The sequence below is a fragment of the Hippichthys cyanospilos genome, chromosome 8 (assembly GCF_059441005.1).
Source record: "Hippichthys cyanospilos isolate Australia breed blue-spotted pipefish chromosome 8, RoL_Hcya_1.0, whole genome shotgun sequence".
In the NCBI taxonomy this organism is placed as follows: domain Eukaryota; kingdom Metazoa; phylum Chordata; class Actinopteri; order Syngnathiformes; family Syngnathidae; genus Hippichthys; species Hippichthys cyanospilos.
In genome coordinates this window covers 22,478,397-22,505,797 of record NC_142376.1, presented here as the reverse complement: position 1 = coordinate 22,505,797, position 27,401 = coordinate 22,478,397, and the positions used below count along the sequence as shown (strand labels likewise).

At 41.2% G+C, this 27,401-nt stretch overlaps 1 protein-coding gene across 6 annotated transcripts in view; it reads left to right on the top strand.

The window, feature by feature from the left end:
- vps8 (VPS8 subunit of CORVET complex) overlaps positions 1 to 27,401 on the top strand; it is a 228,787-nt gene that overhangs the window by 60,507 nt on the left and 140,879 nt on the right. For all 6 annotated transcript variants that reach the window (XM_088421847.1, XM_088421845.1, XM_088421844.1 and 3 more), the window contains 4 exons: positions 7,830 to 7,937; positions 8,201 to 8,281; positions 12,665 to 12,835; positions 15,556 to 15,630. In XM_088421847.1, coding sequence (XP_088277973.1) covers positions 7,830 to 7,937; positions 8,201 to 8,281; positions 12,665 to 12,835; positions 15,556 to 15,630 — 435 coding nt within the window. The remainder of the gene's footprint in view (positions 1 to 7,829; positions 7,938 to 8,200; positions 8,282 to 12,664; positions 12,836 to 15,555; positions 15,631 to 27,401) is intronic.

The window sequence follows — 27,401 nt, the reverse complement described above, 5'->3', positions numbered from 1 at the left end:
CACTATACAGTGGACTATGTCATTCTGGGGTTGGGATCGTAAGGGAAAATTGTCATATGGCGGGCAATAAGAACCTATGGTAATTAGCTAATGCATGTAAAACCCCAGGTAAAAACATCAAAATTGTATGTACATGTTAAAAAATTGCAAACAAAACTGTATAGTAAGTGCTACTAATATAAAATATACATGAATACTATTAAATAACATCATAAATAAAAAATATATGAAGGATTATTTACCTTTGAGTGACGTGACAAACTTGTAATGACCATATACCATAGCGAGGGTAGCCTATCCTTGCCTAGCCTAGCCTTCTTTGTAGTTCTTGATTAATTTTGGTACTGTGACGCCCACCAATAGCAGACCAGCATTGTAGTGTGTGTGTGTGTGTGTATATTTATATATATGTGTATATCTATCTATCTATCTATCTATCTATCTATCTATCTATCTATCTATCTATCTATCTATCTATCTATCTATCTATCTATATATATATATATATATATATATATATATATATAATATATATATATATATATATATATATATATATATATATATATATATATATGTATATATATGTATATATATGTATGGGCCCCTGGTTTACGAACCCCGTTTTACGTGTTTTTCATTTTACGATGTGGACTGTGGCGTTTTTTTGTCCCCTTCTTACGCACAAACCTTTCGTCTTACGAACCGTCCAACATGCCGGTCATTGTGTCCGCATTATTTTATTCGCTTTGCTCCATCAACGAAAAGAACTTTTCTCACATGTCACGGAAATGCTGATATGCTATTGGCCCAACGCCTTCATCTAGCTTGATGGCACAGCTGGTCGTGAAGACTTTGCAAACTTTATCTGTTAGACATGGCTTCTAAAATTGCAAGTTGCGGTAAAGGAAGAAGTAAGAGGATGATGACAATAGAAACGAAGCAGGAGATAATAAAAAAATACGAAGGAGGCGCACGCATAGTTAACCTTGCTAGTGAGTATTGCCGTAACCGCTCGGCAATCTTCTAAGGGCAAGACTTTCCTTGCCAGGGAACGGACCTCGGTCAACAACAAAATGGAGAGGCTTCTTCTATTATGGATTAAAGAGAAGGAAATCGCCGGTGATATGTTCTCGTTTAAGAAAAGTTCTCGTTTAAGAAAAAAAAATCACATTCAAAAGTTGATAACTCTGGTTCTGTACATCCTTGCATATGGTGTGCTATGAACATTTTGTAGGTCTTGAGGTCCTACATATGCCTCCAAAAATTCGTAGCTCTAGGTCAAACGGGTCGGAACTGGCTCTAGTTGTAGCGTCCTCTGGGTTCAATTACAGCAACTTTTACCGATTTTTCACTTCATTTACTCTAACGGGCTTAGCACAATACATAAAAGTGTAAAAATTGGCATTTTTTCTGTAACTAGGTGGCGCTATAATTAATTTGTGAATTTATCATGCAGATGTTTTAAGGCAGTGACAAGTAAATTTTCTTTAAATTCATAGATTTTTCAAAGCTTTCATTTTGTTATTAAGGTTTTTGTCGCTCATGGCGAAGGAAATTTGAAACACATATTTGAAGCCCCGCCCCCATCATAAATGTTGGCCGATCTTCACAAAATTTTGTCCAGTTTTGGCAATATGTCTGAAAATTAAGCACGCCAAATTTGAAGTCGATCGGGTCAACCGTTTAAGAGATATTAAGAGGAGTTTGGTACCATCCAAAAACGGTCCAAAAAGGCACATAAAAAAATTCATAACTATGTTTCTGTATATGCTAGCACAGGGGTGGGCAACTCCAGGCCTCGGCGGTCGGTGTCCTGCATGTTTTTCCGTTTTCTCTCAAACACATCTGATTCAAATGATTAGGATTATTTTCAAGGACCACAGAGCTTTTTGATGAGCTAATGGTTTAAATCAGGTGTGTTAGGGAGAGAAAACTGGAAAACGTGCAGGACACCGCCCCTCGAGGGCCGGAGTTGCCCGCCCCTGTCCTAGCATATGGCGCTCGGTATCTTTTTTGTAGGTCTTTTATGCCTAAAAAAAAATCATATCTCTAGGTCATAGGTCTCAAACTAGACCTAGACTAAACCTAACTAAACCTAGAGGGCCACAAACCTGCATGTTTTCGATGCTGCTCTCTAAAGCACACCTGATGCTCTAATGCAGAGATCTCAAACTCCAGTCCTTGAGGGCCGCAATCCTGCATGTTTTTGATACTTCTGTCATTAAATCACCTGAATCAAATTATTAGCTCATAAGCAAGCTCTGCAGGAGCTTGAAAATGATCTTAATCATTTGAATCAGGTGTGTTTCAGAGAACAGAATCGAAAACATGCAGGTTTGCGCCCCTCGAGGACTGGAGTTTGAGCCCTATTCGCTAGGTGAAACGGGCCGTGACCCAGTAGAATTGTTCAACTCTAGGTGGCGCTAAAAATGAATTTTTTACATTTTATTTATGAAAACACAAAAATATCAAATTTTACAGCAGGCCCGACGAGTGTGCAAATTTTGGTGACTTTTCGTGCATGTTTAGGCCCTCAAAAATGCCATTCATTCCAGCTATAATGGGCCCTCGCAGATCTGTGTACGTTGGGGTATGAACAGTTCGATGTATGAACACGTTTGGGTATGTATGTGTTTGTACATATGCAGGTGAACAGTAGAAGTCAATGTTTAAGAAATGGTCAATCTTTCATTAGCATTTGTTCAACTGGCACAACTAAGTAAATGGAATGGCAAAAATGTTTTTTTTTTGTGATTTGAACTTTATTGGATTTTACCATATTTTAACAAAAACTACAAATAGTACAGGTGTATATAAGTATGGTACAAGGAACGAGGAGCTACATGAACCATAAAAGTTGTAGGAGTCCTTCTGCAAACTTATCCCTCAAAAGAAAAAAAAAACACTCTAACAGCAAATCTAATGTCCACGACAATAGTCACCAGTAAATTTGAGTCACCCAGTAAAGAATACAAAATTATTGTCCGGTCTCAACCTTACATTGTCCCAGTCAAACTGGTGAGATAGGGGCCCCACTTCTGGAGATACCCAGTCCAATTTTCGCTGCGTTTGAATGAGAGCTCCTCAAATGCTGCCAAATTACCCAGGGTCTGATGCCATATTCTGATAAGAGGAGCGGATGAAGATTTCCAATTGGACAAGATGATTTTGCGACCTGCCATCAAAGCAGTCTGTATCCACTCCGCCGTAAAGCAGGGCAGTGAATCTAGAGGGGACAGATCCCCTAATATTAACAACTTTTCCAAAAAGGGTATGTTTTATGATCCGCCTAACAAACTGATTGATTTCAAGCCAAAAGTCCTGAATCACCGGACAGCTCCAGAGCATGTGGACAAGTGTCCCATCCTCCAGCCCACACTTCCAACATAATGGTGGTTGTGAGATTTTGACTCTATACAATTTATAGGGTGTCCAATAAATTCTATTAAGCAACTTAAATTGTACAAGACGTGTTCTCTGTTCCCTCGACAGCTTTTTAACATTCCACAAAATCTTTTCCCACTCGAGAGCAGTGAAATTTATATTGAGGTCTTTTTCCCCACACCGATTTTAAAGCCAGTGGGTCCTTCTCCGAGCCCTTAAGGAGCATACTGTAAAACAGCGAGGCCTTACCAACCCTCCCCAAGACCTGCCACGACCGAGAAAGCCAGTCCAAGTTAACAGGCGGGGAAGTCAAAGAGCGAAACACTTGACCCAGCAAATGGCGACGTTGGAGAAATTTCCAGAATTGGTTTTGTGGCAATCCAAACTGTGACCGTAAGTGGGTAAAGGATTTAAGGGCGCCCGCCTCATATAGGTCCCCCAACATCAAAATGCCCCCATCAAAATTGCGGCCGCTAGCACCAAGTGTCGCGTCAGCAGACTTGGACGAGCTAGCATTAGCGCCATCTTGACGACGGAGCATGAGTTTCTGTTGGGTGGGCATCTTCAGGCCAAACGTGGATAAGATGTTTACTTCTCGAGTTTAAAAGTACTGCAAGTAGGCGAATTACGAAGACATATGCTCCTTTTAAAAGTAAGCATACCGCATGTTCTGCAGAGCTCTCGAACTAGGCAGCCAGCTTGCGTCACGTGACTCCCAAAAATGGTATTTTATTATTTCCTGCCACAAGGTGGTTTTAGCACTACGTTGGAATGTATTTGTTGATGTCTGTAGGAATGAACTTTCATTCAGTGTGTGAAATCGTGACAAGATGAGATCATCTGGGTCTAATTACAGCAGCATTTAATGTTACGATAAATGTTAGTGGAGGAATAAAGCGTGTCTGAAGGCCTCTCAGAAAAAGTCAGTGATATTACTTCGACAGGCTCAACAAAGTACATAAAAATAAAAATTTAGCTATATTTTTGTTTTGTTGCCACTAGATGGTGCCCGCACTACAATGAAAAACGAGAATTGGACTTCATGTATGAAAACATCCAAAAACGGTCCAAAAAGGCACAAAAAAAGGCATAAAAAAATTCATAGGAAGGGCAGGTACACAGACGGGTGGAAACAAATCACGTTAACGAGGACTGAGGCGAGGGAAACCAAATGAGAACAAGACACAAGAACTAAAAAGAAACCCACAACTTAAGAATAACAAAATCCCCCAAAGCCTTTAACGCAATCAACCAAAGCCAACAGCACATAGATTGGTTGTTGAGAATTGCACTCCAAGCCACTGTGCGTGCATACAGTGTCAAGAGAGTTGTGATTTTCAATTCATTTTGCCAATCTTTAGCTCGATGTTTTTTTGTTTTGTTTTTTTAATTCAAATGTACACTCACCCTCCTGTCCAACTTAAAAGCAGCAAGTCAGATGAAAAGTAACAAGAAGAGTTTTAACATTGGTGATTATTGCATCAGATACGGTGGAGCTTGTTGAGTTAGAGTTGGAGCGGCGGAAAAATCCGTCTCCTTGACCACAATTTTTCCTTAATTCACATCATTTTTTATATTGTAGTCACAATCCATTTCTTTCTGACAAACCTACTTTTGTGTTGAAAAAACTTTGATTTGTGATTTTTATCTCAGTCAGTGAAGTTTGTTTGTATAGCCCTGAATCACTGCAGTCTCAAAAGGCTTGTGGAAGGAGCCAGTTCCTCCTAAACTAAGGAAGCTATTAGTATTCTAAAAATCCAGATTAGTGCTAGTTAACTTTAGCCTTAACGACTCCACACCCGTTTCTTGCAGGCTCGCTTCTCACATGTGACCCGACATGCTCTAATGCAGGGATCTCAAACTCCAGTCCTTGAGGGCCGCAATCCTGCATGTTTGTGATGCTTCTGTCATTAACTCACCTGAATCAATTTATTAGCTCATTAGCAAGCTCTGCAGGAGCATGAAAATGATCCTAATCATTTGAATCAGGTGTGTTTAAGAGAGCAGTATGGAAAACATACTGCCCTCAAAGACTGGAGTTTGAGACCCCTGCTCTAATGTGAGAAATCATGGAAGGCTCAAACAGTTTCTAGAAAGAGTGATGGCATGTTCTCGGTTTGGGTGAAGGCCATTCATCTTCAGCAGGTCGGGCCGGCCCCAGAAAGAGGGCCAATTATCTACAAACTGGAAGCCTTGCTCGCTACACAAACTAGTCATCCTTTGGTTAACAATTAGAGTGGGCCCCCGTGTTATGAACTTAATCCGTTCAGGGGCTAGGCTCGTAACTCGAATTGGCCGTATGACGGGCAATCCAAACCTATGTTAATTATTGAATGCGTGCAACGCGTTCAAAAACCTCAGGTAAAAACATCACGACTTTATTCACATATTAAAAATTAGTAACATAATCTACTGTACAGTTAAATTAAATAACATAAATATACAAAGGAAAAATGACATTTACCTTTGGGGCGACGTGACGAGCTGGTGGTGGGTGGAAGCGGAGGGGAGCAGAGACGAACCAGCAGAATTTTTTTTTTCTTAAACGAGAACATATCACCGGCGATTTCCTTCTCTTTAATCCATAATAGAAGAAGCCTTTCCATTTTGTTGACCGAAGTCCGTCCCCTGGCAAGGAAAGTCTTGCCCTTAGAAGACTTGCTTGCTTTCATAGCTTCCTTGTTATTGAGAACTGTAGCGATTGTTGAGCGGTTACGGCCATACTCACTAGCAAGGTTAACTATGCGTGCGCCTCCTTCGTATTTTTTTATTATCTCCTGCTTCGTTTCTATTGTCATCATCCTCTTACTTGTTCCTTTACCGCCACTTGCAATTTTAGAAGCCATGTCTAACAGATAAAGTTTGCAAAGTCTTCACAACACACCGACCAGCTGTGCCATCAAACTAGATGAGGGCGTTCGGCCAATAGCATATCGGCATTTCTGTGATTGACGTGACGCCGGCCAATAGCATATCCGCATCTCCGTGACTGAGACCGTGACTGTGACCTTAATCGACCAATAGCATATCGGCATCTCTGTGACTGAGATTGTGACTGAGACCATGACTGTGACCTTAATCGACCAATAGCATATTGGCATTTCCGTGCGTAAGAGGGGGACAAAAAAACGCTGCGGTAACATGAAAAATACGTAAAACAGGGGGTTCGTAAACCGGGGCCCCACTGTACTTGATACCGACTCACCTTTCTAGCGAGATTTCAAGTCCTAGCTATGTTCTTTTTAAATCTCTGATTGCCTCTTTCTACTATCATCGGAGCCGACGTGTCACTAAATTTGAGCAGCTAGTGTTTTTTGCACTACGCTGGTGTATGAGCCTCTTGCTTGTCAGCTCCCTAAGACTAGCTTCACTGTCAGGTGCTCTGGCCTCTGGAATACACATTAATGTGGCTTGGGTTTTAAGCTTAAAGTTACGAGTGATGGAGTCCCCCATAACTAACATGCGGGAGCCAGTAGACTGAGAAGGAGTGTGCCTGGCAAAGGGGCTAAAACGATTATGTGTCTGAACAGGCTCACTGCGGTTAGCAGGTTGCTTAGGGCTAGCGCTAACTGGATTTGGGGGTAGGCTACCGCTTGCACTATCGGATGCTAGCTGCTCTGTGCTAATGCTAACTAGACTAGATCAGATGTGTCTACAATTATCAAACTACTTTGCTCTAGCTGACGGACACATCCCCCTAAGAAACGAAGCCTTTCCATGAGAATAGTGCTGTAAGTGATTGATATGGTGTAGGTGCACACGCTAGCAAAGCTGTGCAGAGGAGGACGAATGGAGCTCGGAGCTGTTAGAGAATTGATTAATCACAAGCTGGCGAAGAATAGAAAAGAAAAACATTGAACAGAAGACCGACGAGTGATTAAAAAAATAAAGGGAAACTAAAATATAGAAAAATAGAGCTCATCTTTCCAGCTGGTGCGAAACAGCAGCTAGTGCTAAACAGCAACAATTTTTATTTGACTTAAAGCCAGGCAAAGTAACTAAAGACCATTGACCTCATTGTTAAATTTTCCCCCCTTTCTTTTGAATTTTCCTTTGGCCTGCTCTGGTTTGGCTATATTTCATCCGAAACAATACCCAGTAGCGCCTCCTGCAATGGGAAAACAAAATAGAACCCTGACACGTTTGACCTAGGACTATGAAAATTTGTGGGTCCTCTCGTACCCCACACAATCCATTGTGTCCTTATGTTGAAATGAACATGAGGTGATAACTGAATTTTTGAACATTACTTATTGCCCATTTTTGTACATTTAGAGGGGTGATGCTTTCGCACCCTTGTTCGACACAATTTTTTGATGTTGGAGATCTGGTATAATCTAATAATAAGAATTATTGTCATAATTACAGCAATAATAAAGATGTTTAAAATGTTTCAACAAGGAAGGAACTGATTAAAAAATTAATGTGTGTTGTTTTTCAAGTCTGACCCATCCAGTGTTCCACAAGTTGCATGGCAATTTGTGTCCATACAAAAGACTGTCAACCCATTCTTAGCTTTTTGTAAAGGAGATACAGTCCACTTCATCATGGTATGTACCAAACAACTTTTTAAGGGATATTTCTAAAATAGACAAATATTTTGCCGACAGTATTTTAACAACTTATCATGTATACAGAAACATGTTTAATGTTTACAGTAAGTTATACTTTTTTCTTTTGCAGCATCAGTAACTCTATTGCTCGTTTTCTGCGGTTATTGGTGATCAGAAAGATTGAAAGAGAATGAACAGAAGTATGTTTTGTTTCTTAAAATCAAAAGTAACATTTCTTTTGTCTTTACTGCTTTGTCTAGATAAAAAAGGAGGAGACGGGTGGCATCCATGTCATCAAACAAAGACATATTAATCTCAACTGTGACATTATCAGCTTGACTGTAAGTAAACTAAGTAAAGGTACTTCAGTGTTTTATGTTTTAACTACATGCACGCAGCACTTTCATTTTCGATCTCATAAGGCACTGAAATGTCCGATGCAAAGGGGATTTTAGCGGCGCACGCTGTGGATGTGATGTATTCCTAACCCTAAAACCTTACTATTTAGACCCTTAATAGATGTTATTTTAACAGCTTGAGCTCTTATATCATCACATAAAATGATTACTTGCTGTTTGAGTAGATAGTGAAGGTATTTTATTTAATGCTAAGCATCTTTCGATGTACAGTATTTCTCAGAGTACAAGTCGACCTCACTTATAAGTCGACTCCCCTATTTTTACTTCAATTTGGGGGGATTTTACAAAACTGCAATTTTAAGTCTACCCCCGACTAGTGGTTATACATATCATTTTTGGAAATCTGATTTTCCAAAATGGGTCTCAATTGACAGCTCGTAGCGTATACTAAGGGATGAGAAAAGCAGAGGCCTTTGACATGCAAACATGTGGGAAACATTGTCATCTACAGTCATGGCTTTTAATTGTGAAACCAACTTCAGCGTTGTGATCGTGTCCCGCTCTTGAGGCAGCCGAGTCTACATCATACAATCAACACTAGATCAAAATTCTTCCAAGCTTTTTTTTTTTCATCACCTCTGTGTGCGTGCTCGCCATGTGTTGTTTACAGTTTTCACCGGTGAACTCCGATAAGCAAAGGTTCGTCCGACATGTTTTTTGCCCTGTGCTTCCACGCGGTATAGAAATTCCAGAAGCTATGCGGAAAATCTGGCTAGTGCAGACACCGCATGAAGTGGCGTGGTTGCCGAAAAATACGGCATTTTGACCCGTGGAGTCGCGTTGAACTCCTGGAGCGCGTCAAGCATAAACCAAGCTGCGTATTTTCTTCCAGGATTTGCTCGCTTGCTATTTCTTAAGCTTAATGATGTCTTAACCTTGTGTTTGCCCCCTGGTGATAGGATGACTGTGCTTCATTTGACATGTATTGGTAGGCGGCATTTTAAATAACGCAGATTTTCATCTTAATTAATCTTGGCAGTCAATATCGTGATCACAATTACAATTCAATTAGTCGTGCAGGCCTAGCTCCACCCATAGCTATATCGGACATGCTGTTTTTTCCTCCTCGTCATCTCTTCAAACATGCTCGTTACTCGTCCACGGGCAGTCAAATGATTTGCTTATCATTTGACTAGCAAGTGATGAAATGGCGCAATCAAAGTGTGCAAGGTTCCCCCCTACCTGCTACTGACATTCATTTCACTGCTTGCGCATTTTTGTCTTCAACGACTTGTTTAAGTACATGTCCAAGGGCTGAAGGAGACAAGTCAAACCTTTTCTCTGACAGTATGCGTCAAAGTCCGCCGAAAAAATGATCAGTGCCGCCTCGTTGTTGTCAATGAGGCTGCACAGATAATTTTTTTGTTGACAACAATGAGGCAGTTTGGCAGTGTTTGACAAGTGCATTTTTGCGATGTTTGTATGCAAACACTCTAAAACAGATGCACACTATATCGAATTAGGGATACATTTCATCATTTTAAGCCTTGTAAATTACATAATATTACTTATTTTGCATTCAAAACACAAATATGTGGAGAATTTGGTCTGTTTTGAGTAATGCGGTAATAAGTTCACTCCCCCAATAGAAGGGAAAAAAACTCTACTTGTATTCTGAGAAATACAGGAAATCATTCCATGTACATTGTCTTCTGGACCCCCGGAATCCACACAGTACTATCCTTTCTTAGGCAAACAGGTGCGGATTAGGTGTTGGCGCTTCAGACAGATACTGTTGTCTCCTGGCTAACCTTCTGGCCTGTACTGCCAATAATCTCCCCAACACAAATACTAACGGATAAATACCCCAAATTGTTGAATTGTAGAAATTCTCAATCAAAATATCTCAAGGTTACCGGCGCCTGCCATTACCGTAAAATTATGTTTTTTGATGAGATGAGAGATAAGATTTTACCGAAAATACATCACATCTCACATGCATATAGGCCATTTGATCTTGATACTGATGCTACAGTTGTGTGTGTGTGTGTATGTGCTTGTGTGTGTGGATTTCAAAGGTGCAATGAATAATCGATGATAATCAGTTGTTCCTTTCGAGACCTTAATCAATTTGAAATTATCCAATTCCTCAGTATTTCAGACTCTCAACAGTATTCTCAAAAATTAGCATTATAAATAAAACATTTTTTTTATTTTAATTTAACACAAAGATAATCAGTCTGTTGAAGAATCTGAAGAACAATGACTAAGATTTTTGTTTTATCTCTGATATTATGGACCAAACTAGTTACTGAATCACATTTTTTTCTGCAGAATTTGAAATAATTAATAGTAGGTGTAATAAAAGGATAGAAAATGAATAATGTTTTTAAAAAAATGCAATTGATTATTAAAATAATCATTAGTTGCAGCTCAGCCTTTCGCAATAATTACTATATTAACTTATTGCTCAATGAGGAAAAAATGGGCAACAAACAAAAATATTTTTAAAGAATATTAAATCTGTATGAAAATAATGAATTTGTCTCCTCAAGCAACAAATCTACAGTTACGTACTTCAAATTATGTACTGAATTTGTATTTGCACTAATAACACTATATCAATGGCATTAAGGATACAATAACAGCAACAACAAAGACAATATTGTTTATTATGACAAGAAAAATGATCATGACAGGCCACGTTGCTGCAATCGTTTAATGTACACTCATTGTCAAACATCCATCTTCCGCTTTTGTGGGGTCTGGTCGCTTCAGCAGGCAAGCCCAGACTTCCCTCTCCCCGGCCAATTCATCCAGCTCCTCCCCAGGAGACATCCTAACCAGATGCCCGAACCACCTCAACTGGCTCCTCTCAACGTGGAGGAGCAGCGGTTTGACGCTGAGTAAATCCCAGACTACCCTGTCTCTAAGAGAGAGCCCGAACACCCACCTGAGGAAACTCATTTCAGCCGCTTGTATCTGGGATGTATCTGCCTGTATATGGGATTTCGTTCTTTCCATCGTGACCCACAGCTTGTGACCATTGGTGAGGGTAGAAACGTAGATCGTCAGGTAATTAGAGAGCTTCGCCCTTCGGCCTAGTTCTCTCTTCACCACAACAGAGTGGTGCAGAGTCCGCATTAGAGTAAACGCTGCAGCAATCCGCCTCTCGATCTCACGTTCCATCCTACCCTCACTCATGAACAAGACACCCAAGATACTTGGAACTCCTCCTCTTGGGACAGGACCCCGAACCAGAGAGGGCACTCCACCCTTTTCCGACTGAGGTCCATGGTCTCAGATTTGGAGGTGCTGATCTTCATTCCAGCCGCTTCACACTCGGCTGCGAACAGAATCGGTGACAAAGGGCAGCCTTGGCGGAGTCCAACCCCCACCGGGAATGGATTTGACTTACTGCTGGGAACGTGGACCAAACTCTGACACTGGTGGTATAGGGACCGAACAGCCTGTATCTAGGCGTCAAGCACCCTCCACACTGCTCCTTCTGAATCCGAGGTTCAACTTCATGACGGACCCTCCTCTCCAGCACATCTGTGTGGCATCGCTAGGTGGTAGAGTTTTCGTCTCCTAGCTGAAAGGCGGTGGGTTCAATCCCCTGACCATCGAAACCATGTCTAAGTGTCCTTTAATAAGACATTGAACCCCCAGTTGCTGCGTCATCAGTGGGTAAATGACTAGTTAGTGTAAAGCGCTTTGAGTACCTGAGGTAAAAAGCGCTATATAAGTGAAAGTCCATTTACCATTTACCATTTTGGATTCTGAGGAGTTGGAACACACCCTCCGATCCCCCTTCTTAAACAGGGGGACCACCAGTCTGCCAATCCAGATGTTCTGTCCCCAATGTCCACGTGTTATTGCAGAGGCGTGTCAGCCAGGACAGCCCTCCAACATCCAAAGCCTTTAGAAACTCCGGGCGGATCTCATCCACCCGCGGGTCCTTGCCACCAAGGAGTATTTTGACCACCTTGGTGACCTTAGTCCTAGAGGTGGACCAGCCCACTTCAAAGTCTTCAGACTCTGCTTCGTCAGTGGAAGACATGTTTTTTATTGTTTGATTTGTTTTGTTTTTTTAACAAAAAAAATTAAGGTGTGCTTGAACAAATTTTGGTCATTTCAAAGCACTAGTAGACCATTGTCATTGACTTGTACTATATAATGGTTGCATGAGTTTTGTCACTTGATGGAAGGTAAAAATGAACTTGCAAAGACATATCGCTCACTCATTTTAGAAACGATACAGAGCATCCATGAGAGACTTTTGTAGTAGCAATATCACAAATCTAGCTGGAAAGGAAGGTGCATGATATATTCACTTTCTCTCTGTCTCAATTTGATTTTTAGTGGATTAATAGTTGGATACTACTGCTTGTAGACAGTAACGAAAAGCTACAGGTTGTGGACCGTCCCAGTCAAGAGATTTTGGAGATTCTGGACTTGGAGCAGGTGCAGCTGGTATACAACAGCCGCCACTTCAAATCACTGGCCACAGGAGGGAACGTCTCCCAGGCTTTGGTGAGGGAATTTTTAGACATTAAATAAAGCATTTAAAAAATCTCAGGGGCAAAATTAAAAATTCAGCTTGTGTGTTTTCGAATCAAGAGAATCACTGTGAAATTATTTTATTTATTGTTAAGTTTAGTGTGTTTCATTACAAAATAGAAATGCTTTCTTGAATGATGACATGACGGAGCTGCAAATGTGTTTGTTTGATCTTCCCAAGGGCCGGACTGTGAACACACTTGCTACTGCAATAAGAAAGATTTAACTATGATTTTCAAAGAAAAAACAAAAAACAAAATATTCTTCGAATTGTCTCTACTGTGCACTGTACTGTTCACAGTGCACACTCTAGTATACAGTATACATAAAGTGGATAAATACCGTATTTTCCGGACTATAAGGCCTGCACTGGTATATAAGCCGCAGCAACAAAAATCAAGCAAAAAAACATATTTTGCCACAGATAAGCCGCACTGGACTATAAGCCGCAGGTATTATAGTCAGATATTTATGCAAAAGGTGGTATATGAAAGTTTTAAAATTTTCTTTAATCTATTTTTTTTAATTGTCTAACAACTGCGGCATTCTCTCTTTAACGGACTGAACATGCCTATATGTTTAGTCCCAACATTATATTTGTAGAAAATGGATAGATGGATATAACCAACAGAATACTGCAGAAGTAAATAGCAGTTCAAACTCGAAATCAAGACTTTGATAGCATTCTGTCTCCCTTTTGTTTAAGTGATAGATTAATTTAGTGAACATTGCACACATTGCACATAAATAATATAGTGAATCATATTATAAATACAGTCATAAATACAATACACCGTATATCAAATGTACACGTCACAAACTTTTATGCAAGTTCTTATTCAATTTAGACATTTTTTTTAAATATTTTTAATAATATGTTTTAAAACTCTTTTTGAGCACAGCCATTGATTCACATCTTTTCAGTTCTATTTCATAGTTGTTCCATGAACTGACTCCTTGAGCAGATACACACATGCTTCAGCGTTTGAAAAAAAAGGGTACTTGAAATAATAAATATTAAAATAAATGTTTATCCACAATTTACAAGTGCATTGTTAATCAACAGATGTTCAGTCTGTTGAAGATATGATTATTTGGTATTCAGATTATTAAAAAATATATATTTCGCTTGGTAAAAAACTAATATAAACACAGAACACCAAATAACATATTTCCACTTAATTGTGAATCACCAATAGTTTTGACGTTTTTTTTTTTTTTTTTTTTTTTTACATTACTATAAACTGAGATTTTGGACATTTCTTTCACCATAGGTAATGGTCAATGAGGTGAAGGGAAGATCACAGAACGCGCATCTGAGCCCATCTTGTCCCATCCTAATCACATTTTTTATAACCTACTTCTTTGATATAATCAACAACTTTATCCCTTACGTTTCTGGAGAATTCTGGTCTTCATGATGCTGTTGTTCACTGCAAACCACAGACCCCTTCACAGAACAGATAGATTTACACTGACAGTGAATAGAATAGAATAGAATAGAATAGAATAGAATGTCATTGTAATTGCATAGGTAGTATAAGAAATTGCACAGAGGTGAACTTTAACTACTTCAGTGACTGCTTAATAACTAATTTGGTGACTTCTGAAAGCAACTGAATACACTAGATCAGTGGTCCCCAACCCCCGGTCCTCGGACCGGTACCGGTCCGTGGATCAACTGGTACCGGGCCGCGTGGGCTGCACCCAAAATAATGTTTTGGAGATGATTTAGTTTAATGGAGTTCGCGTGACTGGGCGCGAAGACACCTCGGGCGACGCGATGGATGGAGGAATGGAGCAACGCAAATGGCTGCGCACGGTCACGAGAAGCGCGGTCACCTTTTGCGTGAAGTTATTTTTCATTTACTTATTCCGCGTTTCGAGTCGCCACAGCCAATGAGCTTCAGGAACATTCAACGGCTCACGCAGGGGGCAGGAATGAATCATGGCGGCCGCTTTGCAGTCAACGGGAGTGATCCTACACGGCCAGCTGAGCTTTCAATACGAAACAGAGCCAAGCAAGAGCCCTCACCTGGCTTGTCGAAAGGCGGAAGCGAGAACTTGGGACAACTGGTATGTGCAGCGTTTGCTTCACTTAACAGCTGTTGAACCGTAGTTACTGTGCTAAGCTAACGATAGCGCAGCATTGTCAGCACAATATTTAGCACGGTCTCGGCCACTTGATTGCGACATTTTTTTGGGGGGCAGGCGAGTATTGCTGCAAAGAATAAAGGTGCTGTCGATGAAAATTTTGGCTCTGTCACGTCCCCCCGGTCCACAAAATAAATCCGAGGCGTAGTGAGAAGGATGATGTGGTTATTAAAGGAGAAAATCACCCCCCCCCCCCCCCCCCCCCCCCCGGTCCGCAGTCTACATTTAAGGTGTTTACCCAGGCCGCGGTGATCAAATGGTTGGAGACCACTGCACTAGATTGTATTTTGAGGTGTCAGAGTGGTGTTGGGAGATCAACACAAATGCATAGCATATTTTTCAAATTCATATTTAAAAATAATAATGCTGCAGTTTATCATATTCATTGAGCTTCACAAAATTGTGCTAGTCTGTGTTTGTCTATCGCAATAATCAAATTATCACAAAATACATTGAGGTCACACAAAGTGGCTTTCTGAGTAGGGATGTGAATGTGTCAGTGTTTTGGCTTATACACTCTGTCTCTCTTTGTATTACAGGCTCTAGTTGGAGAAAAAGCTTGCTATCAGTCTATTTCATGCTATGCAGGACAGATCGTCTGTTTGGGCACTAAGGTACTATATTTTAATGTGTGTCTGACATTTGTAGTCAAATAGAAAATAGCCACTTTTATTGCATTAGGGAGGCTTAATTAGATTAAACATAGTCATAGTTTGTGGCCAGCTCAGTGGCAGAGTTATTAGCATGTCTGCCTCACAATTCTGATGTCCCGAGTTCAATTCCAGCTGGCTCTGGCCTCTTTATGTGGAGTTTTCATGTTTGCCCCAAGCCAGCCTGTGTTCTCTTCTGGCACTCCAAAAATATGCATGGCAGGTGTATTGAACATTCTGAATTGTCCTCGGGTGTGATTGGGTGCATTAATGGTTGTTCGTCCTTATGTCCCCTGCAATTGGCTGGCCACCATTTCATGGTGTCCCCCGTCTACCTCCCGACGACAGCTGCGATAGGCTCCAGTGACCCTAGTCAGGATATGGCGATAGAAAATGCATGACAGATGGATGTTCAGTTTGCTCTTCTTTATGAACATGAAATGCAATCAATTAATTTGACATGGATTATGTTGATGTAATCCCCCCCCAAAAAATACAAACTCAATTACTCATTAAAAATGACCCTAGTTTTGCTATAAGTACACATCTCAAACAGCTTCTTAGCCAATGTTTCAAATGCGTGATGATGGAAGAATTTTATATATGTATATTTGTTATCATATAAAAACACTTTGCTCGCACACCTCTTAACCTACTCACTCACACACACACGAACACACACATATACACATACACACACTCACACACACTACAGACATAAACAACTCCTTATATGGTATTATTTTGAAACTCGTAACCGCCTTCTTTGAAATCTTTGGAATAAAACAAGGAGAGCCCCAGAACACCGGAAGACCCTGGTGCTCTCCCTCTTTTGCAAAAGATCGTGTTTGACTCAGAGTTTTGGCTTTTCTCCAGTCTCTCATTATTGATAACTCTGACATAACTTGGTCCTTCGAGCCGGATCCCAACATATCTGCGTCCGTGGGGGGGGGGGGGGGGGGGGGGGGGGGGGGGCTGCTGATAGCGACTGTAGACTGTGTGCACAGCCAGTCTGGGTCTGTAGAAGAAGTCCACTTTCTCGTGGCCGGTTGCGTCAGCTTCTTCCCCGGGATTGTTGATTGACGGCATCCATAACCAGCAACAGAAATTGAGACTGACAGAAGACATGAACTGTGAGTATAGTATATTTAATGTGCAGCCATATGTACCTTCTTATACAATTATATACAGTAGGCTGTCGTTTATATTTTCTTTTTTTCTCTTCAAATGCAACTTTGTCTTTGTGTTGTGTGATTTTTTTTTCCCCCCCATTAAGGATAACAACACTAGTTTAGCCCATCCATAAGTGAACAGCCTTAACTGCTGCATCATTGTATTTTCTTAAGGTTTTCAAAATCAAAGCATTCATGATAATTTTATTAGTTACTGGTTAAAAATAGTCCATCCATCCATCCATCCATTTTCGTCCGCTGATCTAGGGTTGGGTCGCGGGGACAACAACCTCAGCAGGGAAGCCCAGACTTCCCTCTCCCCGGCCACTTCATCCAGCTCCGCTGGGGGGATCCCTAGGCGTTCCCAGGCCAGCCGAGAGACATAGTCCCTCCAGCGTGTCTTGAGGCATCGTTGGGTCCTCCTCCTGGTGGGACATGCCCAGAAAACCTCACCAGGGAGGCGTCCAGTAGGCATCCTAACCAAATGCTCGAACCACCCCAACTGGCTCCTCTCAATGCGGAGGAGCAGCGGCTCGACACTGAGTCCCTCCCGGATGACCGAGCTCCTAACCCTATCTCTAAGGAAGAGTCAACACCCTGAGGAGGAAACTCATTTCGGCTGCTTGTATCCGGAATCTCCTTTTGGTCACGAACCACAGTTCGTGACCTCATAAGTGAGGGCAGGACCGTCGATGGACCGGTAAATAGAGAGCTTTGCCCTTCGGCTCAGCTCCCTTTTCACCATGATAGACTGGTACAGAGTACGTATGACAGTAGAGGCTGCACCGATCCGCCTGTTGATCTCACGTTCCATCCTACCCTCACTTGTGAACAAGACCAAGACAAGATACATGAACTCCTTCACTCGCGGTAGCACCTCTTCCCCAAAACCGGAGATAGAGCACCCCGCCGTTTTCCGACTGAGGACCGTGGTCTCAGATTTGGAGGTGCTGATCTTCGTCCCAGCCACTTCACACTCTGCTGCAAAGAGCTCCAGTGAGAGTTGGAGGTCACGGTCTGAGCACTACTCGGGTTCAGATCGGGGGGGCTGTTTCTCCCAATCACACCTTTCAAGGTCTCACTGTCATTGCCCACGTGAGCTTTGAAGTCCTCCAGCAGAATGAGGGAGTCCCCAAAAGGGAGCACTCTCCAGCACATCCTCCAATGACTCCAAAACGAGTGGGTATTCTGAACTGCTATTTGGTTCATAAGCACAAAAAAATGGTCATGGGACTTGGTGCATAAGCACAAACAATAGTCAGGACCCGTCCCCCCACCCAAAAGATGAGGGAGGCTACCCTTTTGTTCATTGGGGTAAAGCCCAATGTACAGGCGCTGAGCTGGGGGGCAATAATTATGCCGACATCTGTTCTGCGCCTCTCACCGCGGGCAACTCCAGAGTGGAAAAGAGTCCAAACCCTCTCAAAAACACTGGTACCACAGCCCAAGCTGTGTGTGGATGTGAGTCTGACTATATCTAGTTCACGGCCTCACAAACCAGCACAGGCACCTTCCCAGAGAGACTATATTCCATGTCCTAAGAGATAGCTTCTGTAGCCGGGGATCGGCGCGCCAAGGCTCCCGCCTCTGGCTGCCGCCCAGCTCGCACTGCACCCAACCTCTTTGGCCCCTTCCACAGGTGGTGAGCCCATGGGAAGGGGGACCCATGTAACCTCTTCGGGCTGAGGCCGGCCGAGGCCCATGGGTGCGGGCCCGGCCACCAGCTGTTTGACAGTGAGCCCCACCTCCAGGCCTGGTTCCAGAGCCCAGGCATTGGTGACCCGCGTCCGGGCGAGGGAAACTGGATTCCATTTACTTCACTCGTCATTAGGGGTGGATGGACAGTGCTTAATCTGGTCCCTCACCTAGGACCTTTTTGCAATGGGTGACCCTACCAGGGCATAAAGCCCCAGACAACTTAGCTCCTAGGATCATTGGGACGTGCAAACCCCTGCTGAAACCTATCCCAGCTTTCTTTAGACAGTGGGTTGCCAGCCAATCACCAAGAGCACAAATACAAACAACCATTCACCCTCATTAACACAAGGACATTTTAGAGGGCCCGATATATTTAGCATGCAAGTTTTTGGAATCTAGGACATAACTGGAGGATTCGGGAAAACCCACACTGACACAGAGAAAACATGACAACTCCACACAGGAAGGCCAGAGCGGAAAGCGAAACCACATCCCCTTCATCCCCTGAGGTGGACATGCCAACCTGTCTTCCACTGTGCCACCACATGAATAGAATGAAATAATAACAGATTATCAAATGCTCAGGGCTTTGGTCATAAAGATGTCTATTTTATAATTATAAAATATTTACCATCTATGGATAGGCTGTATAAACAACATTTACCATTGATTTAACTGACAGTAAAACAAAACATCTCATGGAAAAGTGTCACAAAACAAGAATGCAAATGTTTGATCAGTGGGGTCTTTAGCGTTAGCAAGCGATTTGCAAACAAACATAAATTGATTTGTAAAGGCTCTATGTCAAAATATTTTTGCTCACCTTTGAAAAAAATGACACAAACAATACTTCAGAGTTGTGTATCGGATCACAAGTGGTCAATTGCTCGAAGAGGTAAAATTAATACAGTGGGCCCCCGTGTTACGAACCTCATCCGTTCAGCGGCTACGCTCATAACTTGAACTGCTCGTATGACGGGCAATCCAAACCTATGTTAATAAGTGAATGCGTGCAACGCGCGCAAAAACCTGAGGTAAAAACATCACGACTTTATACACATATTAAAAATGAGTAACATAATCTACTGTACAGTTAAATAAAATAACACATACAAAGGAAAAATGACATTTACCTTTGGGGCGACGTGACTTGAGCTGGGTGGAGGCGGAGGGGAGCAGAGACCAACCTGCTTTATTTAATTTAATTTAATTAATTTATTTATTTTCTTAAACGGGAACTTTTCTCAAACTAGAACATATCACCGGCAATTTCCTTCTCTTTAATTCATAATAGAAGAAGCCTCTCAATTTTGTTGTCGATCGAGGTCCGTCCCCCGGCAAGGAAAGTCTTGCCCTTAGAAGATTGCCGAGTGGTTACGGCCATACTCACAAGCAAGGTTAACCATGCGTGCGCCTCTTTCGTATTTTTTTTTTTTATTATCTCCTGCTTCGTTTCTATTGTTATCATCCTCTTACTTCTTCCTTTACCACCACTAGCAATTTTAGAAGCCATGTCTAACAGATAAAGTTTGCAAAGTCTTAACAACATTCCTTCCGTCCGTTTTTGACTGATTTTCTCTCCTTCCTTCCATCCCGACCAGCTGTGCCATCAAGCTAGATGAAGGCGTTCGACCAATAGTATATCGGCATTTCCGTGACTGACACCGTGACTGAAACAGTGACTGTGACATTGTAAGAGCAATAGCATATCAGCGTTACCGTGTTGTGCTAGAGCAGATGATTTCGTTGATGTAGCAAAGGGAAGTCAATTGTACGTACACATTGACTGGCAAAGCGTGGTGAAATCATAGTTATAACTATCACGACTATACACACATATATAAAATTACTGCCATAATCTACTTTGCTGTTAATTAAATTAACATGGATACACAAAGGATAAATGACATTTTCCTCTCGGGCGACGTGACATGAGCCGAGTGGAGGCGGAGGGGAGCAGAGACCAACCAGCAGAATTTATTAGGGCCCGGGCAGCTACCGCTGCGAGAGCCCTCTTGTTTTTCTCCGGATTATTAGGGCCCGAGCAGCTACCGCTGCGAGAGCCCTCTTGTTTTTTTCCGGATTATTATTATTATTATTATTAGGGCCCGAGCAGCTACCGCTGCGAGAGCCCTCTTGTTTTTCTCCAGATTATTATTCTTATTAGGGCCCGAGCAGCTACCGCTGCGAGAGCCCTCTTGTTTTTCTCCGGATTATTAGGGCCCGAGCAGCTACCGCTGCGAGAGCCCTCTTGTTTTTCTCCAGATTATTATTATTATTATTATTATTATTATTATTATTATTATTATTAGGGCCCGAGCAGCTACCGCTGCGAGAGCCCTCTTGTTTTTCTCCAGATTATTATTCTTATTAGGGCCCGAGCAGCTACCGCTGCGAGAGCCCTCTTGTTTTTCTCCAGATTATTATTCTTATTATTATTATTATTATTATTATTTACTGTGCAGCGCTTTTCCATTTTTGAGGGCCTAAACATGCACGAAAAGTCACCAAAATTTGCACATTTGTCGGGCCCGGTGAAAAATTGGATATTTTTGTGTTTCCTAAAACAATGCAAAAAAAATGGCTCTGCAGCGCCACCTAAGGTCGAAAAAGTGCACTTGGTCCCGGCCCGTTTGACCTAGAGCTACGAAAATTTTTAGGCATATGTAGGACCTAGAGACCTACAAAAAAATCAGCGTGAGCCATGTGCTCAGATGTACAGAAAAAGAGTTATGAATTTTTGAATGTGCATTTTTGGCCCATTTTTGCACGTTTGCAGGTCCCAAACTGCTCCTTGTTTCTCCTAAACGCTTTACTCAATCGCCATCAAATTTGCTGTGGTCCATATTCACACATAGGGGCACAACTGGGCAAAATTTCGTGCAGATCCGCTGACATATATGATAGGGGCGTGGCTTCAAATTATGTGTTCAATTTTTCCTTCGCCAAGAGGGACAAAAACCTTAATAACTTTGATGTACTAGCTTAAAAAAATCTACAACTTTATAGACACATGGAAACTTATGCCTTTAACACCTTTGAAAAAAGTTTTTTTTAATACCTACTAGCGCCGCCTAGTGGTTGATTAAAATGTCATTTTTTACACTTTCATGTATTGTGCTCAGTCTGTTTGAGTAAAACAAATGAAAATTGGTCAGAATATCATTAAGACATGGAATATTAAGGTTTTAAAATTTTACGGCATTTCGATAATGGGCGTAGTCTGCAAGCCACCTCAAAGTCAGATGACTCGCCAAAACGAAAAAAGTGGCTGTAATTAGCCCCAAAATGGCCTTATGAGTGGAAAATAGCCTCTCACTCCTGGCCCGTTTGACCTAGAGCTCCAAAAATTTGTAGCCTTATGTAGGACCTCGAGCCCTACAAAAAAGTCAGCGCGAGCCATATGCTCAGATGTACAGAAAGTTATGAATTTTTGAATGTGCACTTTTGGCCCGTTTTTGCTCATTTGCAGGTCCCGAACTGCTCCTTTTTTCTCCCAAATGCTTGACCCGATCGACTTCAAATTTGCTGTGATGTTTTATCTGACTGTGAGGAACAATTGATCAAATTTTTGTGAAGATCCGCCATCAAATATGTTGGGGGCGGGGCTTCATATTATGCCTTTGATGTTTACTTTGCCACATGTGAAACAAACCTTTATAACTCAGCTTTACAAGCTTGGAAAAATCTGAAACTTCACACACAAATGAAGACTTAAGCCCTTAACACATGTGTTTCAAAAGATCTTCAATTGCTTATAAGGCCATCTAGTGGCAAACAAAAATGTCAGTCTGATGTCTCGCCAAAACGAACAAAGTTGCTGTGTTTGGTCCCAGATGGTCTTATCTTGTCTAAACTTAATATATTTGATGGGTTTCCAATGCGGAATACACCTATCAACGTATTTTTTGTTATAGTGCGAGCGCCACCTAGTGGCAGCCAAAAATATAGCATTTTTTAAACGTTTTTATGTGTTCAGCTAAGCCCTTTGAAGTAATATCGCTGAAATTAAGTCTGAAAAGCCTCTACACAGCCTTGCTGACCTCCACCAAATTTTACGAAGTTTCGATAATGGGCGTGGCCTCTACGACCATTTTCATTCCGAAGCTTTATCTGTCCAGTAAAAGTTGCTGTAATTTGACCCAGATGATCTGATCTTCTCACAATTTCACACATTGGATGAAAATATTCTCCTGAACATACCGACAAAAATATATTCCAGTTTAAAGCTAGCGTCCCCTAGTGGCTGCAAAAAATGTCATTAGTCGAAAGATTACAGTCAATCCTGTTTGGTTTGACCTACAGCTATGAAACTTTGTAGGCAAATGAAGGACTGCAAGACCTATAAAAAAGTCAATAGAAGTGATGTGCTAGGATGAACAGAAAAATTGTTATGAATTTTTTTAATGTGCAGTTTTGTCCCATTCTTAGACATTAGCTGGTCTCAAACTAGTGCCTTTTTCTCTTAAACGATTCACCCCATTACCTTCAACTTTGGCATGAATCATTATCCAACTGAGGGGCACACATAGTCCAAATATCGTGAAGATCTCTTGACATAAAAGATGAGGGCGGAGCTTCAAATTATGTTTAATACTTCCTTTGCCAAGAGTGACAAAAATCTTAATAACTCAGCTATGACAGCTTCAAACCATCTGAAACTTTCCTGGGCCTTTAAAAGTAATGCAATAATACAGCTATGTGATAAACTTTCAAATCATTTACAGCGCCACCCAGTGGCGGACAAAAATCTCATTTTTTATACTTTTATGTACTGTGAAATGCCTGTTTGACTAAATGAACTAAAAAATGGTCAGAAAAGCTATGACACATTGGAACATTAAGGTTCTCAACTTTTATGACTTTTCATTAAAGGGCGTGGCCTCTATGCCAACTCAAAATCCGATGTCTCGCGAAAACGGTAAAAGTTGCTGTAATTGGACCTAGACGATCTTATATTTTTAAAACTTCATATATGGGATGGGAGTCCAATGTGAAACACACCTACAAGCCTATTTTTTAATCATAGTACGAGCGCCACCTAGTGGCACCAAAAAATATAGCAAATCCCTAATGTTTTTATGTAGTCTGCTGAGCCCCTTGAAGTGACATCCCTTAAATGTTTTTTGAAAAGCCAGTGGCCATGCCTTATGCCCTCCACAAATCAGTACGATGTTTCGACAGTGAATGTGGCCTATGTTGCATTGAAAGTCACAAAATTGGAACAAAAAAAGCTGCAGTAACTCCACCCACATTGTCCCACCTTGTCTAAATTTTACATTATTGGTAAGAGTCCTGCACTGAAGTCATCTACAACTACTTCTTCATCGTTCATAGTCCTTGTTCATACCCCGACCTGTTAATACCCCAACGTGCACAGGTCTGCGAGGGCCCTTTATAGCTGCTTGCAGCTCTAGTTAGGGCCCGAGCAGCTACCGCTGCGAGAGCCCTCTTGTTTTTCTCCAGATTATTATTATTATTATTATTATTTACTGTGCAGCGCTTTTCCATTTTTGAGGGCCTAAACATGCACGAAAAGTCACCAAAATTTGCACATTTGTCGGGCCCGGTGAAAAATTTGAGATTTTTGTGATTCCTAAAACAATGCAAAAAAAATGGCTCTGCAGCGCCACCTATGGTCGAAAAAGTGCACTTGGTCCCGGCCCGTTTGACCTAGAGCTACGATAATTTTTAGGCATATGTAGGACCTAGAGACCTACAAAAAAGTCAGATGATATGATAGGGGCGTGGCTTCAAATTATGTGTTCAATTTTTCCTTCGCCAAGAGGGACAAAAACCTTAATAACTTTGATGTACTAGCTTAAAAAAATCTCAAACTTCATAGACACATGGAAACTTATGTCTTTAACACCTTTGAAAAAAGTTTTTTTAAATACCTACTAGCGCCGCCTAGTGGTTGATTAAAATGTCATTTTTTACACTTTCATGTATTGTGCTCAGTCTGTTTGAGTATAACAAATGAAAATTGGTCAGAATATCAATAAGACATGGAATATTAAGGTTTTAAAATTTTACGACTTTTCGATAATGGGCGTAGTCTGCACGCCACCTCAAAATCAGATGACTCGCCAAAACGAAAAAAGTGGCTGTAATTGGCCCCAAAATGGCCTTATGAGTGGAAAATAGCCTCTCACTCCCGGCCCGTTTGACCTAGAGCTCCAAAAATTTGTAGCCTTATGTAGGACCTCGAGCCCTACAAAAAAGTCAGCGCGAGCCATGTGCTCAGATGTACAGAAAGAGAGTTATGAATTTTTGAATGTGCACTTTTGGCCCATTTTTGCTCATTTGCAGGTCCCGAACTGCTCCTTTTTTCTCCCAAACGCTTGACCCGATCGACTTCAAATTTGCTGTGATGTTTTATCTGACTGTGAGGCACAATTGTTCAAATTTTTGTGATGATCCGCCATCAAATATGTTGGGAGCGGGGCTTCATATTATGCCTTTGATGATTACTTTGCCACATGTGAAACAAATCATTATAACTCAGCTTTACCAGCTTAGAAAAATCTGAAACTTCACAGACACATGGAGACTCAAGCCCTTAACACAAGTGTTTAAAAAAATCTTCAATTGCTTATAAGGCCATCTAGTGGCAAACAAAATTGTCAGTCTGATGTCTCGCCAAAACGAACAAAGTTGCTGTGTTTGGTCCCAGATGGTCTTATCTTTTCTAAACTTCATATATTTGATGGGTTTTCAATGCGGAATACACCTATCAACGTATTTTTTGTTATAGTGCGAGCGCCACCTAGTGGCAGCCAAAAATATAGCATTTTTTAAACTTTTTTATGTGTTTAGCTGAGCCCTTTGAAGTTATATCGCTGAAATTAAGTCTGAAAAGCCTCTAGACAGCCTTGATGACCTCCACCAAATTTTACGAAGTTTCGATAATGGGCGTGGCCTCTACGACCATTTTCATTCCGAAACTTTATCTGTCCAGTAAAAGTTGCTGTAATTTGACCCAGATGATCTGATCTTCTCACAATTTCACACATTGGATGAAAATATTCTCCTGAACATATCGACAAAAATATATTCCAGTTTAAAGCTGGCGCCACCTAGTGGCTGCAAAAAAAGTCATTAGTCGAAAGATTACAGTCAATCCTGTTTGGTTTGACCTACAGCTATGAAACTTTGTAGGCAAATGAAGGACTGTAAGACCTACAAAAAAGTCAACAATAATGATGTGCTAGGATGTACAGAAAAATTGTTATGATTTTTTTTAATGTGCAGTTTTGTCCCATTCTTAGACATTAGCTGGTCTCAAACTAGTGCCTTTTTCTCTTAAACGATTCACCCCATTACCTTCAACTTTGGCATAAATCATTATCCAACTGAGGGGCACACATAGTCCAAATATCATGAAGATCTCCAGACATAAAAGATGGGGGCGGAGCTTCAAATTATGTTTAATACTTCCTTCGCCAAGAGTGACAAAAATCTTAATAACTCAGCTATGACAGCTTCAAACCATCTGTAACTTTGCTGGGACTTTAAAAGTCATGGAATAATGCAGCTTTGTGATAAACTTTCAAATCATATACAGCGCCACCCAGTGGCGGACAAAAATCTCATTTTTTATACTTTAATGTACTGTGAAATGCCTGTTTGACTAAATGAACTCAAAAATGGTCAGAAAAGCTATGACACATTGGAACATTAAGGTTCTCAACTTTTATGACTTTTCAATAAAGGGCGTGGCCTCTATGCCAACTCAAAATCCAATGTCTCGCGAAAACGGTAAAAGTTGCTGTAATTGGACCTAGACAATCTGATATTTTTAAAACTTCGTATATGGGATGGGTGTCCAATGTGAAACACACCTACAAGCCTATTTTTTATCATAGTACGAGCGCCACCTAGTGGCAGCAAAAAATATAGCAAATCCTTAACGTTTTTATGTACTCTGCTGAGGCCCTTGAAGTGATATCCCTTAAATGTTTTCTGAAAAGACAGTGGCCATGCCTTATGCCCTCCACAAATGAGTACAATGTTTCGACAGTGGGTGTGGCCTATACGGCATTTAAAGTCACAAAAATGTAACAATAAAAACTGCAGTAACTCCACACACATTGTCCCACCTTGTCTAAATTTTACATATTTGGTAATAGTCCTGCACTGAAGTGATCTACAACAACTTTTTCATCATTCATAGTCCTTGTTCATACCCCGACCTGTTCATACCCCAACGTGCACAGGTCTGCGAGGGCCCTTTATAGCTGCTTGCAGCTCTAGTTATTATTATTATTTACTGTGCAGCGCTTTTCCATTTTTGAGGGCCTAAACATGCACGAAAAGTCACCAAAATTTGCACATTTGTCGGGCCTGGTGAAAAATTGGATATTTTTGTGTTTCCCAAAACAATGCAAAAAAAATGGCTCTGCAGCGCCACCTAAGGTCGAAAAAGCTCACCTGGTCCCGGCCCGTTTGACCTAGAGCTACGAAAATTTTTTGGCATATGTAGGACCTAGAGACCTACAAAAAAATCAGCGCGAGCCATGTGCTCAGATGTACAGAAAAAGAGTTATGAATTTTTGAATGTGCATTTTTGGCCCATTTTTGCACTTTTGCAGGTCCCAAACTGCTCCTTGTTTCTCCTAAACGCTTTACTCTATCGCCTTCAAATTTGCTGTGGTCCATATTCACACATAGGGGCACAAGTGGGCAAAATTTGGTGCAGATCCGCTGACATATATGATAGGGGCGTGGCTTCAAATTATATGTTCAATTTTTCCTTCGCCGAGAGAGACATAAACCTTAATAACTTTGATGTACTAGCTTAAAAAAATCTAAAACTTCCTAGACACATGGAAACTTATGTCTTTAACACCTTTAAAAAAAATT